Source organism: Boleophthalmus pectinirostris, unplaced genomic scaffold, assembly GCF_026225935.1.
Source record: "Boleophthalmus pectinirostris isolate CB_2022bp ecotype Guang Dong unplaced genomic scaffold, ASM2622593v1 HiC_scaffold_23, whole genome shotgun sequence".
Lineage (NCBI taxonomy): Eukaryota > Metazoa > Chordata > Actinopteri > Gobiiformes > Gobiidae > Boleophthalmus > Boleophthalmus pectinirostris.
In genome coordinates this window covers 13948098-13966682 of record NW_026571207.1, presented here as the reverse complement: position 1 = coordinate 13966682, position 18585 = coordinate 13948098, and the positions used below count along the sequence as shown (strand labels likewise).

The following is an 18585-nucleotide window of genomic DNA, read 5'->3' as shown; positions in this document are numbered from 1 at the left end:
GAAGATCAGTTTAAGTCCAGCATTTTGGAATATACTCATAAAAGACGCTGTGCTTTATTTTGACCGCATTAAAAATGTGAAAATAGAACGTTTTCTTTTTATAAATTGTTTGCAACTCACAACTTTGAAAGGCCAGAGCGGAGTTTTGCTTTCGCGGTAAAACTAAAAACAACTAACATGCTACCAGCGCACTTCCTTTTTCTCTGATAATGCAACACTTAAATTATGAGATGCAAGTTTTACACAGCAGTCTTATGTTGACCCTTTAATATGCTTTTACGATATAGACCTTCTGTTCAACTACAATATTGGGCTTGGCTACTTGAACATTAAAGGTGCATTGTGTAACTTTTCTTAACCTGCTTATTATTCCATTACAGGTGTTTTTATTGCTTAAAAATACCTTGAAAAACAGGTATTCTTACGATACACTGAGACACCGCTCCACAGATCTGACCTGTATTTTGGCCTAGTTTTTGTTTCATGAGTTTAGTTTTGAGTTTAATGTTTTACTGTGGAACATTTCGGGCAAAACAATACAGCTCCATTACAAGAAAACTCTTCCCTTCTCCTCCTCAGCTCACATACTGTACGTAAAGTGTGATGATAGAATTCCCGAGCTGTTGCTTAATTATCCAACAACTGCAAAAAAAGTTTGTATCATGTTTGTGTCCGTGGCGTAACGACAAACCGAGATGACAAAAACACTGGTAGCAGCTGAAGTGTGTGTTTCCGTGAATAAATACGAAATCAGAACCCTTCAGTAAATGAATTTCATGTAAATTCGAAGGATATCCAAATTAATTCAAGAACACTTCATTCTAGGGATAACAATAGCTCAGTACTTTTCACGATATGTGTTATTGCGATATTTTGGAGGTAATATAATTGTAGATAGGACACTTTTTTGCTTTAAAATACCTTGACAAGATTTGGTGCGAATCATTACTGTCATAATCCCAAGAATTCAAGTAAAAAACATATTTCTTCATGTTGTCTGCACCGAAAAGAATCATGGGATATGTAGTTCTCCATGTTTATTAGCTTCTGCTACTACAAAACAATACATTTAAGCAAAGGAACTTGTAATTCGATATATTGTGACACCCCACAATTTTTTTTGGTTATTGTTACATCCCTAATTAATTCAGAATTAAAAAACAACATGTAAACTTGGCCATTGTGAGATAGAACCAGACAGGATCTGTGTACTTCAATGTCAAGTACAGGTCGTTTTAGCCATGACCCTTTTCTCTGTAGCGTTATAAGTACAACTCTAAATCAGAGCATAGTATTTGTATAAACTATAAAAGTCACCCAACATTCAGCAACCTTTTAATTGCAAAACTACTCTCCGTTTTGCATCGCTCTAGTTGTGTGGGAACTAGATCGGAAGGTCACAAAGTTGCGGAGGGGAGGGGCTATCTGCAAAGACAGTCCCACTCTGAACAATGAGGAGCCGGGGTCACTGAGTTGCTGCTACTACCAGTGCCTTTTTATACAGTGTACATTAGAGGATCGTAATGCGCTACACTTTTATTAGATACATTCTTTGCACAGCTGCCTAAGCCGTGCACTAAATGACACCTGTGAAGATTCATACGCTGAGCAGATAGGGAGCAGAGGCGTCGCCATAAATCTCAAAGTTAACTGGTTGAATTGTTCTTCCATCTGCCTGGTATCTGCGTTCTCTGATCGAGTTTAAAGCCACGTTTCCGTTGAGTGTTTTGGAGACCTAGGCTGTACTGCATAGTTTGACGGTAATGTCTCTCGTAAATCCGTTTAGTGTTATTAGCTGCAAAGAGATAGCAGACTAATGTGCGAAATGAGGCTAAAGGCTAGCTCGGTGATTTGCGCATTTGTTTTCCAGTTCCAGTAAGTAAAGGTTGGGAAATGTTAGGTTCTTAACAGGGCCAATTTGGGAGGAATATCTAATTGAGATTTTTCTGACAAGCAAAGTTCACATTTAACCAGAAGAATTGACAAAAAGACTAAAACAAACTGAAACTAATACAAGAATCACATTTCAGAACACGTTTGTACAGCTCTAATCTACAGGATCAGCAGTTTTTATGCAGAATAAGACAAAGTATGTTGCTGTTTGTGGAGGGAATTGTGGTACTTCGGGAACTGTGGCCTTTGCGATTTGCTAATTACGTTCATTCAAATTGCCATTTCGATTTCAATTACTCCTGTAGCCTTAGTTCTTAATGCAATGTAGATACTGTTTTATTGCAAGGAGCCTGATAAAACTAAAGAGTGTGCAATTATCCAGTTTTCATAACGATTTAACCTATTCAAATATTTGTAATTGAAAAGACAATTCACTAACTCCTGCTTTGAATTGGGGGTATGGGGTATGGGTGCTTTTTCTGCCACCCCCCAAAAACCTCGAGCAAACCATTTTTCTGAAACAGTGTCAAAAATATTACTACTAAAATAACAACAAATCTATTCTTTCCCACTATAAGTTCATATTGGCCAGTATGTAAAATACTTTTTGCAATTGCAATTTCAGTTATGATCCAAATTATTATTATTGTTTTTCCATTATGAGCTTTTTAAAAATGCTATTTTGTTTTAACAAAAGGTTGACCTAAACCTACATTCTATTCTGTTGACCTCCAAAGACAGCACAGCACCATTGATAGAAAACAGGGTTGAAATGGCATGACCTAAATTTCTTAATGTCCCTTGTGGATGCTGGTGACAATGTCTAAAACCTCGTTACTAAAGAGGTACGCTCCAGTAACCTTGTTTGGAATTATATATACTGGAGTACGTGAAAGCAAAGAGTAGTGCGCTGACAATAGCCCTAATGGAATTGTGCCTTCGAAAATCAAACCATGTACTGTATACGTTAATGCATTAGTGATTACAGTCTAGATCAGAGCAAAACATGTTTATGAATACCTAGGAATTATAATAGTTCTGAGTAGTGCACATTCATGGATGAAACATAACACTTCTAAATAGTATTTGGATATATATATTTTTTATCATTTGTTGTATGGTCTGCTCTACTTGCTGTCAAAACCAGGCCTGCTCAGAAATCAAATGCATTTGGATGTAATGGGGACACTTGAACCTTCTTCTCCATGTAAACATTTTACCAGTGGATAGTAGTAGCAGCAGCAGTAGAAGTAACAGTAGTAATAAGGGTTGCTCGATTATGGAAAAAAATCATTATCGCAGTTATTTTGGTCAATATTGAAATCACAATTTTTTTTTTGTTACACGATGCATTTATTCAGCAATTCTCTCTCAAAAAATACTGTTATTGATAATTTACACAAACCTTTCAAATTGAAAATAAATATACAAATATATATATACTACAAATATGTTTTTTCCCAATGTATACAACATAAAATAAAATATACTATGGATATGAAATAAGGCATAGAAATATATAAATGTATCTAAAAATAAACTATTTATTTAGCTGTTTTACAATCTCTATACTTATTTATATACAAAAATATCCCAAAATAACCTTTGTTAAGCTTTAAATTGTTTACATGAGTTTGGATATCTTTTGACACACAAATCGAAATTGCGATCAAAATTCGATTAATTGCACAGCCTTAAACTGTTAGCCTGATTCATCAGCCGGTCACTTCGTAGAAACCCTCTGACTTCTCAGCATTAGGATTCGTTCGCGCGACTGTAGGCGGGTACTTTTTTTTTTTCAATTTAACCAATTGCTGCTATTTTGTTGTGACGTATGTAATGCGCCGCTAACAGGGCTAACTGGAATATTCAGCTTTTCCCAAATCCCATAGAAAGAAGGGCAATAATGTTTTTCCCCTTGATAAAATTCACCGAACATTCTTTTTGCTCCGGCTTTAAATCCTCGATCTTGGGAACCATTGCCAACACTGAATGTATGGCTCTTCGCTGATTGGCTGGTACCCGGACTCGCACTTCTGGGGTTCCTACAATCTGTCTAGTGTATTCTGATTCCTGACCTAGTCGTTGGAGAGAAATGAAATTAAGCGGAGGCACTGGGTAGTGATTATAGTAAATATTAGTAGTAGTGGTAGTGTCATGTAATAGGGACATGAACCTTGAACCTTCTTTTCCATGTAAACATTTTAGCAGTAGTATTAGACTAGTAGCAACAGCAGTAGTAGTAGCAATAGTAATAATTAACAGTAGAGGTATTTGTAGTAGTGGGAGTAGAACTGAAAAATCTATTCTTTTGGCTCAAAACTGACATACTAAACATAATAATAATACATTTTTTTCATCCTCACTTGAATTGCTTGTTTTCCTTGTGATTACCCAACGTCGATAATACCAAGACAAATAACTGCAGTACTGGCTCACTTCTCATCTTCTTTTTTTGTAAATTTTGAGACACAATACTCGCTCTTTTTAAACTCCGCTGTGGTAGACTGCTGGTCTTTTATCACTTGTCTGATTATAACGTGGGACCCTCAAGGCCCGCCAAAAAAAAAAAAAAAAAAAAAGCCATTACTGCGCAGAGCCGTAAGTGTAGGAGCTCTTATCTAAAACAAACCTAGAGGCCCATGATAAAGAAATCCCATTGCGGCGTCCCCTTGTGTTTACCTACATCTGTTGTCCAAACTGTCAGTGGCTGTTTGGGAACCCAAGCTACCCTCATCTGGCTTGGTTATCTGGTGTGCAGGTGTGGTTAGCAGCTAGCCCCCTCTGCGGAATAGCTTTTAACAGGCTTTTTTTCTTCTACCCACATAATGGCACTCACATGAACACAGCCCTGCCTCGGGCTAAGAGCGCGAGCTATATTATCCATGCGGAAATGTAATATGTAATCAAAGCGTTCGGATTCGACTTGTGCGTTGAAGGTATGAGAGGTTTTCAGATGTGAAATATGGTGTGATGCAAAAAGGAGAACTATGAAACTTTTCTTGCGGGGGGTCTGTGGTTGTTTCTGTGGAGATGTTGTGGCTGGAATGTTTCACAGTATCGAATTAAAATCATTTGTTTTGTATTTAGTCAATTGCAGGGCTTTTTATTGCCGAAAAATAACTTAATGAACATGCATTCTTACTGTGAATGATCTGATCTTGTAATTTGGCCAGGTTGAGCCACTTGCTTGTGTGCAAAAATATCGAAGTATCAATATATCGTATCATTTAATGTGATGATACAGTATTGATATCATGGTCTGTATCGATATATATCGCTAAGAGTATTTGTGGTTTATTTTACTCATTTATTTTGTTACAGAACTGCAGTTTTGTTGTTTGTTCAGAGGAAGGAAACTCGTTCATGCGACACATTTGATATTTTCACTGTTTTGATGATAAAAATGTGTGTTTCATTTTAACTTTGCACTAGAAGTGGTTTAACAAAGACTTTTAGTATCACAGCCGCGATTTAGCCTTTATTCTTTATTAAACCATTTCGAAGCAATTTGAAATATAAATCGTATCGAACTGAAAGTGCACAGTATCGAGATATGTACGTATCATGTCCTATGTATCGACGTATGTATCGTATCAGCAACTTCTTAATGATACTCGGCTCTAGTGACGATAGATGAGTTAAATGCTGTACTGTGGAACATTCCAGGCAATGCAATAATATCACCATGGAGACAACCAGGTGGCTTACATTTAACCAGAAAAGTTACATGGTGCACCTTTAAGGCTGTAGATGAATAATGATGTACAACTTTAAATTCGAAGGACTCCCAGTAGCGTCTTTCCAAGGAAATGGCCCTATCTTGGACTTAAAGGTGCTTTGTGTAACTTTTCTGGTGGATCTTCCATCAAATGCTTTTCTCCATAGAGATGTTATTGCCTTGTCTGGAATGTTTCACAGTATGACATTAAATCTTCATGCAGAAAAAAACAGACCAAGTTACAGGTCAGATCTGTGGAGAGGCGACTCCGCTCACAGTCAGAATGTTTGTTTTTCTAGATATTTTTAAGCTATAAAACCACTTGTAATTTAATAAATGCAAAGTAGAGCTGTTTATTGACATACTGTGGAATATTCCAGGCAGAGCAATGACATATCCATAGAAATAAGAAGGTGATTGACCCAAAACCGAAAAGTTACATAGTGCACCTTTTAAAGTAAACGCTTATTCCATTTAGCAGCAGAGAACGCTATCCACACCAACAAATCTTTTTTTAGTTGTTGTTATTTTTCACTTCATGAAAATTTAATAACATAATCAAGAAATACAGTTGAAAACATCTCAAATAAAAACTAAATGGGAAAAGCTCCTGTTACATGAGTAGTAGTAGGTAATTGAATCCATGTTTGAAATCTTGATTTTTTCAAAAGCTTCCTTTCTTATTCCTGAATAATATGCTACAACCTTACTCGCATTTTTGATATACCACATATCCATAATAATGTGAGTGGCTGTCCCGGTAACCCTGACGTATGTAAATGATCATATGCTAAATAAATAGCTCGGGTCATGGACTACCAAGAGTCGAGTGGTTTCGCATAGATAATAGTCACTGTATGCCCATTAGAGAAATACCTCACCACCATTTAAGACCAATCATTAGGACCCACTGTGATAATATGTTTTCCAAGGCCATTTTCTAAAGTCGCCGTGGTGATGTATCAGACCATTGAAGAGATGCAGACAGCGAAATTAAGCCTCCCTCGGTCTCCATTTGACTCTTATTTAGCTCACAGTGAAGAATTGCACCTGCTGAGCCTAACGACCTTTACAGTCAGTCAGTGAGAATTATGAATGAACTTTTAATCAGATTCCTGCGTCGAAGGAAATTATTTTCTTTCAGAGATTTCTTTGTAGCTCCGGGCGGATTATGTCTGTGGGAACCTGTGTGCGCTGATAACCCACAGCACTTGTTTTGTTGCAATTCGTCATTAAAGATGCACCGGGCTGCACTAGCGTTAGAGACATTGCTTTGCTTCTGATTGTCTAGCACCTCAGGAATGTGGAGCTTAGAAAGGACTATTTTCAACAGTAAGATCTGTGTCCTAAAATTGCTTCTGATCTAGGTAGCAAACTTTTTGAGAAAAGTAATCATTTTTAAAAGTGCACTATGTAACTTTTTGGTTGGGGGTCCATCACCAGCTCTACTTGGAATGCTCCAGACTAAGAAGTTAATTTACTGTAACTTAATCTTGTTTTTGTCTCCCTGAAGGTTTAATGCCATACTGTGAAACATTCTCTACGAAGTGACAACATCTCAATCAATCAATCAAATTTTATTTATAGAGTGCTTTTCATACAAAAAATGCAACACAAAGCGCTTACGGAGACAAGCGATTGATGGACCCTTCACCAGAAAAGTTACACAGTGCACCTTTATTGTAATCTATAACAAATTTTCTTAATCAAATACACTAATAAATTATTTAGATTAGACAAATAATTATTGCCTTTGTACAAAACAGCAGCAATATCTAAAATTAATCAAATTAGTAAAACTACCATAATAAAATCATACTACATATTACACTGTATTCTTGTATTCTCCTGAATTTTGAAGTTTTTGCTTAAAGTTTTTTTGTTTTTTTTTTAGTTACTCCTCTAAAGTCGCTGCAGTTCCAAAAAGCAGTTAAAAAACATTAATTACTTCATAATTATGTCAACATGTGTCATCCCAACCCTAGTATTTCCTAGTTGTCATATTGTTTATTATTATTGTTTATTATGTTTTATTGTTTTTATTTAACTAATATGCTCTCCTTTTTGTTCTTCAAAGGTTTCCGGAAAATCAGCCTGGACGATCTGCGCAAGGCCTACATCGTCAAAGATGTTCAGCAGTACATCCTCCACCGGCTGGACCAGGAGGAGGCCCTGAGACAACATCTAACCAAGGAGACCGCCGAGATGCTCAACCAACTCCACATCAAGAGCAGTGGCTGTTTCCTCTACTTGGAACGCGTCCTGGATGGAGTGGTGGAGAACTTTATCATGCTGCGCGAAATCCGTGACATCCCTGGCACCCTCAACGGCCTCTACTTGTGGCTCTGTCAGAGACTATTTGTCAGGAAACAGTTTGCCAAAGTTCAGCCTATTCTCAATGTAATCCTGGCAACGTGCCGCCCGCTCACTGTCAAAGAACTGTACCATGCAGTCTGGACCAAAAACATGACACTAACCATGGAGGATTTTCAGAAAAAGATGGACATTTTATCCAAACTCTTGGTGGACGGATTGGGGAATACAAAAATACTTTTCCACTACAGTTTTGCGGAGTGGTTGCTCGACGTCAAGCACTGCACTCAAAAATACTTGTGCAATGCAGCAGAAGGGCATCGGATGTTAGCCATGAGTTACACCTGCAGGGCCAAACAGCTCAAACCACTCGAAGTTCAGGAGTTCGCTTTGCACCTCGTCAACTCAAATCTGCAAATTGAACCTTTTAATCTTGCTCTGTGGATGGTGTGGAATGGCACCCCTGCTAAAGATGCCCTGTCTATCTCAATACCAAAAGAACAGGAAGTACTGCAGCTTTTAGTCAAAGCCGGAGCTCATGTTAACAACGAAGACGACCACGCCTCCTGCATTGTACAGCAGGCCCTAGAGAGAGAGGACTCTATACGGACTTTACTGGATAATGGTGCCTCTGTAAATCAATATGACTCAAGTGGCAGAACTCTGTTGGCTAATGCTGCATACAGTGGAAACCTTGATGTTGTGAACTTGCTCATATCCAGAGGAGCAAATATGGAATTAGAAGACAACCACGGACAAACAGCACTTACACTCGCTGCAAGGCAAGGCCACACTAAAGTCGTCAACTGCCTAATAGGTTGTGAGGCCAACATAAACCACACAGATCATGATGGATGGACAGCTCTTAGGTCTGCAGCTTGGGGTGGGCATTCGGAAGTTGTATCAGCTCTTCTGTACGCTGGTGCCAAAGTGAACTGTGCCGATGCCGACGGGAGAACAGCTTTGAGGGCAGCTGCATGGGGCGGTCATGAAGACATCGTGTTGAACCTCCTCCAGCATGGCGCGGAGGTCAACAAGGCGGACAATGAAGGAAGGACGGCTCTGATTGCGGCGGCGTATATGGGGCACAGGGAGATCGTGGAGCACCTCCTGGACCACGGCGCTGAAGTGAACCATGAAGATGTGGATGGGAGGACAGCGCTCTCGGTGGCGGCCCTCTGTGTCCCCGCAAGTAAGGGCCACGCTTCAGTAGTAAGCCTCCTGATCGAAAGGGGGGCGGAGGTTGACCACTGTGACAAAGACTGCATGACCCCTCTCCTCGTGGCTGGCTATGAAGGACACGTGGATGTGGTGGATTTGCTCTTAGAAGGTGGTGCTGACGTGGATCACACAGACAACAATGGCCGTACCCCTCTGCTGGCTGCTGCATCTATGGGCCATGCCTCTGTCGTCAACACATTACTGTTCTGGGGCGCAGCTGTCGACAGCATTGACAGCGAGGGAAGGACTGTGCTGAGTATTGCCTCTGCTCAGGGAAATGTGGAAGTAGTGCGGACTCTGCTGGACAGAGGTCTGGATGAGAATCACAGGGACGATGCAGGCTGGACGCCTCTGCACATGGCTGCTTTTGAAGGCCACAGACAGGTGTGTGATGCCCTCATTGAGCAAGGAGCTCGCTGCACAGAAGTTGATAATGACGGTCGAATACCGTTAATATTATCTGCACAAGAAGGACATTATGATTGTGTTCAAATTCTTCTGGAAAACAAATCCCCTGTGGACCAGAGAGGATATGATGGGAGGAATGCTCTGAGGGTGGCTGCACTGGAGAGCCACAGGGACATAGTGGAGCTGCTGCTGAGCCATGGAGCTGATATAGACTATAAAGACGCAGATGGGCGCCCCACTCTCTACATTCTGGCACTTGAAAACCAGCTGGCCATGACAGAGTATTTTCTTGAAAATGGTGCCAATGTTGAATCCTGTGACACAGAGGGCAGAACTGCTCTCCATGTATCCTGCTGGCAAGGGCATCTCGAAATGGTGCGTCTGCTTATTAATTACCATGCTGATGTAAATGCGTGTGACAATGAGAAGAGATCTGCCCTCCAGTCGGCTGCGTGGCAAGGCCATACCAAAGTGGTGCAGTATCTGATAGAAAATGGCACCCGGGTAGACCACACATGTAACCAGGGTGCTACAGCACTGGGCATAGCTGCCCAAGAGGGTCATATTGATGTAGTTCAAATCCTTCTTGAGAATGGTGCTGACCCAAACCATGCTGACCAGTTTGGGCGCACAGCAATGAGAGTCGCAGCTAAAGGAGGCCATGCAATGATCATTAAACTGCTAGAAAAATATGGAGCCTCAACACTGAACGGGTGCAACCCCTCTCCTGTACATACCATGGAAGAAAAAACATCTTCTGTAACTGGTAAAATGCAGTCCCTCACTATCAAATCTAGCAGTTCAGGCAGCACAGGAGCCGGTGACATGCAGTCATCTGGCCGATGTCTCACCAATGGACCTGTCCATGCGTTCAGCTCTCCCTCTGAGTCTCCAGACTCTACTGTCGACAGGCAGAAATCCTCCCTCTCTAATAACTCCCTAAAGAGCTCCAAGAACTCCTCCCTGAGAACCACATCCTCCACCGCCACTGCTCAGACTGTGCCCATTGACAGTTTTCATGGAATGACTTTCACAGAACAGATCCAGCAGCACTCACTGCCTCGCAGTCGCAGTAGACAGTCTATCGTATCCCCTTCTTCTACAACAAAGTCCATTGGCCAGCAGCCATCTTCGCCAGCCAGTGACTTTGACTGGTCACAGTTAAAACCAGGTCTTAATAAGGCCTCAAAGGGAAGTAAAATTTCATCTTCAAATGGCAAAACATCTCTGGGAGACAAAAAGAAAAACAAAAACAATGGGTCAAACCAAGTTCTGGAGTATGAGATGACTCAGTTTGATAAGCGAATAGCTCTAAATAAAACTGTTGCAAACATCGCAGTGAAGGATCCTCATTGTAAAATCATGATTGGCAGTCCCATTCAGCCCAACCAAGATCAGTACTTCATCCAGCAGCAGAGCCTGGCAGAGAAAAAGAGAAATGGCATCATGACCAATCCAAACTATCACTTACAGGGTAATCAGGTTTTCCTGGGGAGGGTGTCCGTTCCCCGGAATGCTCAGAACAGAGGTCACCAGGATGTGCTGGACAATTATCCCATCGGAGAGACAGAGCTCAGCCTCAAACAGGCTCTTAAACTGCAGATAGAAGGATCTGACCCAGGCTTCAACTACAAAAAGGAAACACCTTTATAGCTGGTAAGAAGCACTTTCATTCTCTTACTTTATTCTTAACATTGTTCATCATACTTTATTATTGTGCTTTTTATTCTGTATTCTGTCTTAATAAATCAGAACTTTTCTCTTATTTGCATTAACACAAATGATTCTTTCAGTTTCAGATGTTGTGGATGCATTCATCGTGCAGACATCAGAGGGAATGTGCCAAAGCAACTGTTTTTCATTTGCATAAAATCCTGCATTTGTGCTCATCAGCGGGGGACCTGGAGAAAACCCGTGGGGAAGACAATTGCTGCCTGAGGCTTATGTGAACTGATACTTCGATGTGCCTACATGTGTTGCAGCCTTCTTCATATATCCATGCAAATGCATCTTTTTATTTAATGTATTGATATTTAATGAACAGTGTATGCACTTTTTAAAAGACAACAGTCATGTATTATGTTTTATCGTTGTATCCATCCATATTTGAGTAACTGATGAAACATACCAATGCTTTATTATTTAATGTCTTTTTGGCAACTTTTGATTTGACACTGACTGCAATGCACCGCTGAGTGCATTGTGACAAAAACATGGCATAATAATTGATGTCATGCTAATGGATTTGATAGTCTGCCTTTCCTAGAGACCCCAAATAATCTGTGTTAACCTTATCAGTGTGCTAAACCTGCATTGTGACAAAAGCTGTGGCAACATTCTTTAGGCAAGCATATTTATTTTTTATTTTTTTTTGGAAACAAGCCACTTTTGATGCATTTTGGGTTGCATTACACTCAACCATGGTGCTGTGTTCAGAAGTTGCCTGCAGTTATTTTTAGACTCCCTGATTTTTTGCTTTGTGTGTTACAACTTAATACGAGTATCTCAGAGGGAGGCTTCACTGAAACTAAAAATTTTTCATTTTGTCCCTGTGGGATTTTTATGAGTTGTGCATTTTATGTTTTTTCTGTGTTAAAAATATATATTTAATTACCCATTGTGTACCTTCTGCAAAAGTTTGGTGCTAAATACAGTAGGCTGTATTCACGTGATATCACAACAGAATTCAGATGTCATATTTGTTGACCTGGTTAATGGGTAATATCGCTGCAATTACTGGGCCTATCCACATGAAACAAAAATTGGCACAAAGTTCAACATCTTGTCTGTTAGTGTAAATAAACAAGAGAAAAATAATAATAAATTGTCACAGTAGCCTCAGAAAATGGTCCTATGATTCAACTCCAAAGACTTGATTGTTGTCAGTTGGACGGACTTTAAGCCACGTTGCAAGTTTGTGGAGCCAATTCCTAACAAATAATAATCAGGTTCAAAAGGCTTGTAGATCATAAGTTTGGATTATTTCCAAAATTGTGATTCTCTCATTGAGTTACATAAGCCCCTGCCCTCCATCTGAAATTATGTTAACATCAAATTATAGAACGTGAACGCAACCTATTGACGATTCAAAAATAATATTTGCAAAAAGATATATGTTAAACCTACTGTAACGCAAGATGCCCCAGCTTAGTCTAGTTTTGGTTATTTTCGGTTATTCCTGCTAGATTTTCAGAAGGCATGACAAAAGAACAACTAAAAACAGCCCAAACCAACAAGACAAGTCACGGTTTTGGAAAGGCAGAGCTCCAAAGCCAAAGTTTGAAGCGACAAAGTCTATACACACTCCTTCCTGGATATTCGCTCAGCCGGAGTTAACCCTTTGGGGAGACGGAGGGAGGGAGGCTGGGAGAACTTCCACATCTGTTTCTCATGAACCGCGTGGAGCTGTGCTAGCTTTTACGGGGCTGTGTCATATTTTTGCAGGCTTTTCGTAATGTTAACAGCGAGCTATTTTTGCCGATTTCTGGGATATTGGGGAGGGGAGCGAAATGTCTATAGCATGCACAAACACTCGTAAGCCGTAGTCAAAGCTCCAGAGCGACAAAAGCAGCTAGGAAAGGGTCATGAAGGGATGACGGAAGGAAATCACGCCAGAATTAGATCTGCAAAAAGAGAGAAAACATACTGTACAGTCTTATGGAGGTATCAAGTTTGTCCGATGTGTCTGCCACCTTTGAGTTGTCAGTGGTTGGATTGTATATAGCTTACCATGTACATTGAAGTCTCATCTTAAAAAGAATTCCTGTATTATATGAAGTGGGATTTTCTGATGTATATTAAAGTGCTTAATAAACATATTTGCTTTACTGCTGGAAGGTAGTGTCTTTATTCAATAATGGTTAATAGTACGTCTGGGTTCAATCATTAACTGAGCTAAGTGCATAATTACCAGGCCATTATAAGAAACTAAGCTTTGTTATAGAAGTGGAAATTCCTTTGCTATGCCCGAGAAGGTCTCTTGCTAACACTGTAGGGTTTTATATTATTTAAAAGTGCACTATTTGTGGAGGAGTGTCATCTCGTCTTTGTGGAGATGTTATCACTATGCCCAAAATGTTGCACAGAATGGCATTATTTTGCATTTATTCAGCAACATGTCTTGACCTGTAACTTTGTCTGGTGGTATTCCCTGCTGTTTAATATGGAACTTTCAAGGCTAGTAATGGGTTCAAATAAGAGAAGGGTTGGAAAGTAACTAATTACAATTACGTTACTGCAACTGAGTAGATTTTTTTTGGTAACTGTACTTATTTTTAGTAGATTTTTAAACCTGTACTTGTGATGGAGCGTAATTGTAGCCATGTAATTGTAATTATTAATTACATTTAAATTCATGTTCCCAATCATTCTAATCCATGGCTTCTTTTTTACAGCGACGCATAACAGCTTGGTTAAAGCTGTTAAAAAGTAACTAGTAACTTTTACTCGGAGTAATACTTTTTACTTTTACTTAAATACATTTGTGGAACCAATAACTTGTATTTATAACTGAGTAAATCTTTCTAACTGTACATTTACTGGAGTACATTTATTTATTTATTTTTCCATCTCTGGGTAATGGACTCTCCACCTGGAAAGTTACATATTGCATCTTTAAATAGATTACTTTGATAAATGTCTATTACAAGGCTCTATTATAAGAAAGCATTCTCCTCAGTTATCAGTTTTGTTCATCTATTCAAATTTCAATTTAAAGGTGCACTGTGTAACTTTTTTTGGTTGAGGGTCTGTCAGCTTCTTGTTTCTATGGATACGTTATTGCTCTTCCTGGAATGCTCCACTGTATGACATTAAACAGCTCTACCCCACATTTATTAAATTACAGGTGGTTTTATAGCTCAAAAATGCCTAGAAAAACACTCTGGCACTCTTGATCTGGTTGGTCTGGTTTGGTCTCCATGAAGATAGAAAGGTTTAATGCCATACTCTGAAGCTTGCCAGACAACGCAAGAATATCTCCATGGAGAAAATCATCTGACATACAGTACGCTTCACCAGAAAAGTTATGCAATGCACCTTTAACGCTAATCAAAGAAATCACATTTGATATAGATGGTATAATATTTTATGTACTAGCCATTAGCTCTAGTTTTAACATAATGGGCAGATCAGATAGCATACTGTAACATTATATCAGTCATATTACTTGTGTATCAGTGTAGGATCTGTAGATGGTGGTTGCCTTTGTGTATTATGTGAAAGGGCAGCTCGAGCACTGGGCATGACGATAATACCAGCAGAAGAATCGGTTCAGTGCGGACATCAAAACAAATGGATTAAAGCGGAGTGGAGCCGACCAGTATTTACCACAACCACCCCCTTTCGTTCACCCAGTTCATGTGAGTCCAAATCAGAGACCAGAGATCAAGCTCCATGATAGAAATGCATTAGATCTTGTTACACCAGGACACAGAATTGGCTGCGTGTATTGTGTAAGCTATACAAAAAAAATGACAGTATTTCTGATAAAAGGTGGATTAAGCGCCTTCATATTCAAACTGCCTCATATTCGTCACTTCCACAGATGGAAATTCTGCTCCTCCTAATGAAGTCATTAACTTGTACGGAAATGAAGAAATCGAACGGTTTAAATAGGGTTAGCACCATCTCTTGTTCTCATTTCACCTCCTCTGATACCGCCTGGTAACTGCCATTTCCATAAATAGGGTCATAGATTTGCAGTTATGAACTCATCATCCAGAGTTACTCCTGGTTGGCCTATTGCTAATGGCGTAAACAAAAACAGGAGTAGGTCCAATTGGAAAACTTCTGGAAATGCCTAGTATATTGTATTACTTTTCAGTTAGAGTGCACTGTGTACCTTTTTGGTTGGGGGTCCGTCACCGTCTTTTTGTTCCACAGTATGACCTGAAGCTTCACTTTTGATTTGTGAAATTACAAGTGTTTTTATAGCTCAGAAATACCCAAAAAATCTCTCTGGCACTCTGACTGTGAGCAGGGTTGCCTCTCCACAGATCTGACCTGTAGCTTGGCCTGGTTTGGTCTCCATGAAGATAAAAAAAAGGTTGAATATCATACTGTGGAACATTCCTGACAAAGCAATAACATCACCATGGAGAAAAGAATCTGGCAGACCCTCCACCAGAAAAGTTACACAATGCAACTTTAAGTGAAACTGCAAGATAAGTTTTCCTTGCTATGTCATGGGAATGTTCAGTATTCCCGAATGGAGGTGACTGCAGACAAAACTGAAGTGAGGATACTTTGCGATGACAACACACTCAACGGTGACATCACATTGAGAGGGATCTGCATGTATGTCTATGGCAGAATGTTCAGCAGTTAGTCATGGTGACACAATACACACATTAGCCATAACTACCAAAAAGAAAACTAAAACTAAAATACAAAATGAATTTAAACCACACATTTTTAAAGAGGTTGATTAAAAAGGTGAGAGTGAGTAACTGAAAAACTGTTGGCATTCTTGCATAAAAATAAGATACAAGTAAAAATTTTTAGTGTGGACATTTTAGTTAGTTTTAGTTAGTTTTCAGGGAAATAAAAGTCTTACTTCAAAAATTCACTGTATTTAATCCTCACTAAAATGGAGATTGGAGAAGGATTTGCTTTTCTGAAAACAATTTTCCAGTAAAACCATAAGAATTCAGATTTGACATAATGTAGAATTCCCTCATAAATAAGCAAATCACGGAAAATACATAAATAGAGTAAATGTTTTCTAACCAGGCTCTGATAAAACGTACATGTGGCAATAGTTTTCATTTGTCATTAGATTTTTTTAGATTCTGATATTCCGTGACTAATCCCATTCCTCCAATTGAAATCATATTATGCTCCTTTTCTCTTTTGTCTTCAGTTGCTTAATTCTGGAATGTGTTTGTTTCTGGTCTCAGTTTCAGCCCAGTTCGAGTCCAAATGTAGACTTGGTTTGGTCTTGGTCTAGTTCTGGTCTAGGTCCATATTTTGTTCTGGATTTAATTCCCAATTTTTATGTGGTTTAAGTGTGATTAAACGCACCCTCAGTCTGTTTTAGTATTCTTTATTACCTGTCAATAGCTAACTGCTGACAAATATCTATATCAAAATACCTTTATATGTCTCTCAACGGGGGAATTACAGTGTTGCAACATTAAGGTCAAGAACAACAAGAGAATAAGAACATGCAATCAAGATAAATAACTGTGAGAGGGCACAGATCCATGGTGTAATGTTGTTTCTTCATCAAAAACATACCTGGAGTTAGGCGTGTTTTATTCATTTTATTCATGTTCAACACAAACAGAAAACACTCTGTTCCACCTTATGATGTAATGTGGTAATACAGGAAGTGCTTCGCTGTTTTTAATTTTCATCTTCACTAGAGTCATTTGGATAATTTCAGCCGTAACTAAATATAAATGAGCTGTTAACTTAAAAAGTACCACTGCATGACATCACAGGATGGAACAGAGCGTTTTGAGCAGCATTTTGAGCTTTGGAGATGTAGACAGACTAATAATAAACGGTTCCTCAAATATGTAAATGGAAAAACACAACTGCAGGTATGTTTTTAATGTGGTTGTAACATGCCTTAAAGGTGCATTGTGTAACTTTTTTGGAGGAGGATGTGTCAAATGCTTTTGTCCATGGAAATGATATTGCTTTGTCTGGCATGCTTCACAGTATGGCATTAAATCTTTTTATCATCATGGAGATCCAAACCAGACCAAGTTACAGGTCAGATCTGTGGAGAGGCGACCCCACTCCGAGTCAGAATGTCTGTTTAGGTATTTTTAAGCTGTAAAACCACATGTAATTTAATAAATAGGGATGTAACGATATCCAAATCTCTCAATGTGATATTTTCACAATATGTAGCTCATGGTCTGATATTTATTGCGATATTTTGTGGGGGCTAACAAAACTGTGAACATGCTACTTTTTCCTCTTAACATACTGAATAAGGCAATGAACTATGATTTAAAAGTTCTGATAACAGTTATTTCTTCACGTAGTCTGCGCTAAATCAGAGCAAAGGATAATGGTCTATGTAGTTCCCTCTGTTTATTTAGCTATTGCTACACCATAACTGTTCATTTAAGCAAAGAAACTTGTAATTCGATATATTGTGATGGCCCACAATATCATTGAGACTTTTAACATTACAATATCACAATATTTTGGTTATTGTTACATTCCTATTAATAAATGTAAGGTACAGCTGTTTAATGTCATACTGTGGAATATTCCATACAGAGCAATGACACATAAACAAGCAAGTTGCACCTTTAAAGCTCACGGATCACTTTTGCATAATATGTAACTTTTAAATTAGTATACAGTAAACATAAAATTTAACAACACTGCGAGCTGAGTAAAGCTATAGTGCTACAAAAGAACATATGTACCATAAGTAGTTGCAGTAGATGCAGAAATAATTAACTCTTCAACTTCGATGCATTTAACCTGAACTGGAAGCATTTAATGTAGCCGTGGACTTAGCGTCAGATTCTACACTGACATTTAGCACAGAGCCAGCGGTTAGCCTGTGTTAGCTGGGAGGGTGGGCGCTAATAGCTAAAGCATGTGTCTGTGAGCTCATTGCATGCAGAGTCCCTGCTCGGCGGAGGAGGAGGTCCTAGCGAAGAGGCTGCCAGTGGACACATCTGGTTCCTCTCCTCCCGTGCCCTTGTTTTGGATACAGCGCTAACAGGCTCCCACGCAATACAAGCAGAGCAAGGAAGCTAATGGAGCGCTGCTTTGGCACAGTGGCTACCAAACGTGTCCCAGGCAAAAGGCGACAAACAAGATTTCACCGGTGATTGAATTCAGGTGGTGATTTCTTTGGATTCACTATGTTTCATTTCATTTTTAAACTTCGATATTTCATGTGTGGAATTAGACTTTGACATGTTATGGTTTTGTCCAATAGTTTATTTAAATGCTTCTTTGCTTACATAGTGTCTTAATAAAGCACCAACAAAGACTTAAAGGTGAAAGGTGTAATTATTCTGGTGGAGGATCCATCATTTACTTGTCTCATA

General features: G+C 39.2%; 1 protein-coding gene across 1 annotated transcript in view; it reads left to right on the top strand.

Moving 5' to 3' along the window:
- ankrd50 (ankyrin repeat domain 50) overlaps positions 1-13332 on the top strand; it is a 104685-nt gene extending 91353 nt beyond the window's left edge. The window contains exons 4-5 of the mRNA XM_020917597.2: positions 7692-11212; positions 11350-13332. Coding sequence (XP_020773256.1) covers positions 7692-11209 — 3518 coding nt within the window. The 3' untranslated portion in view covers positions 11210-11212; positions 11350-13332. The remainder of the gene's footprint in view (positions 1-7691; positions 11213-11349) is intronic.
- Positions 13333-18585: the final 5253 nt, after the last annotated feature.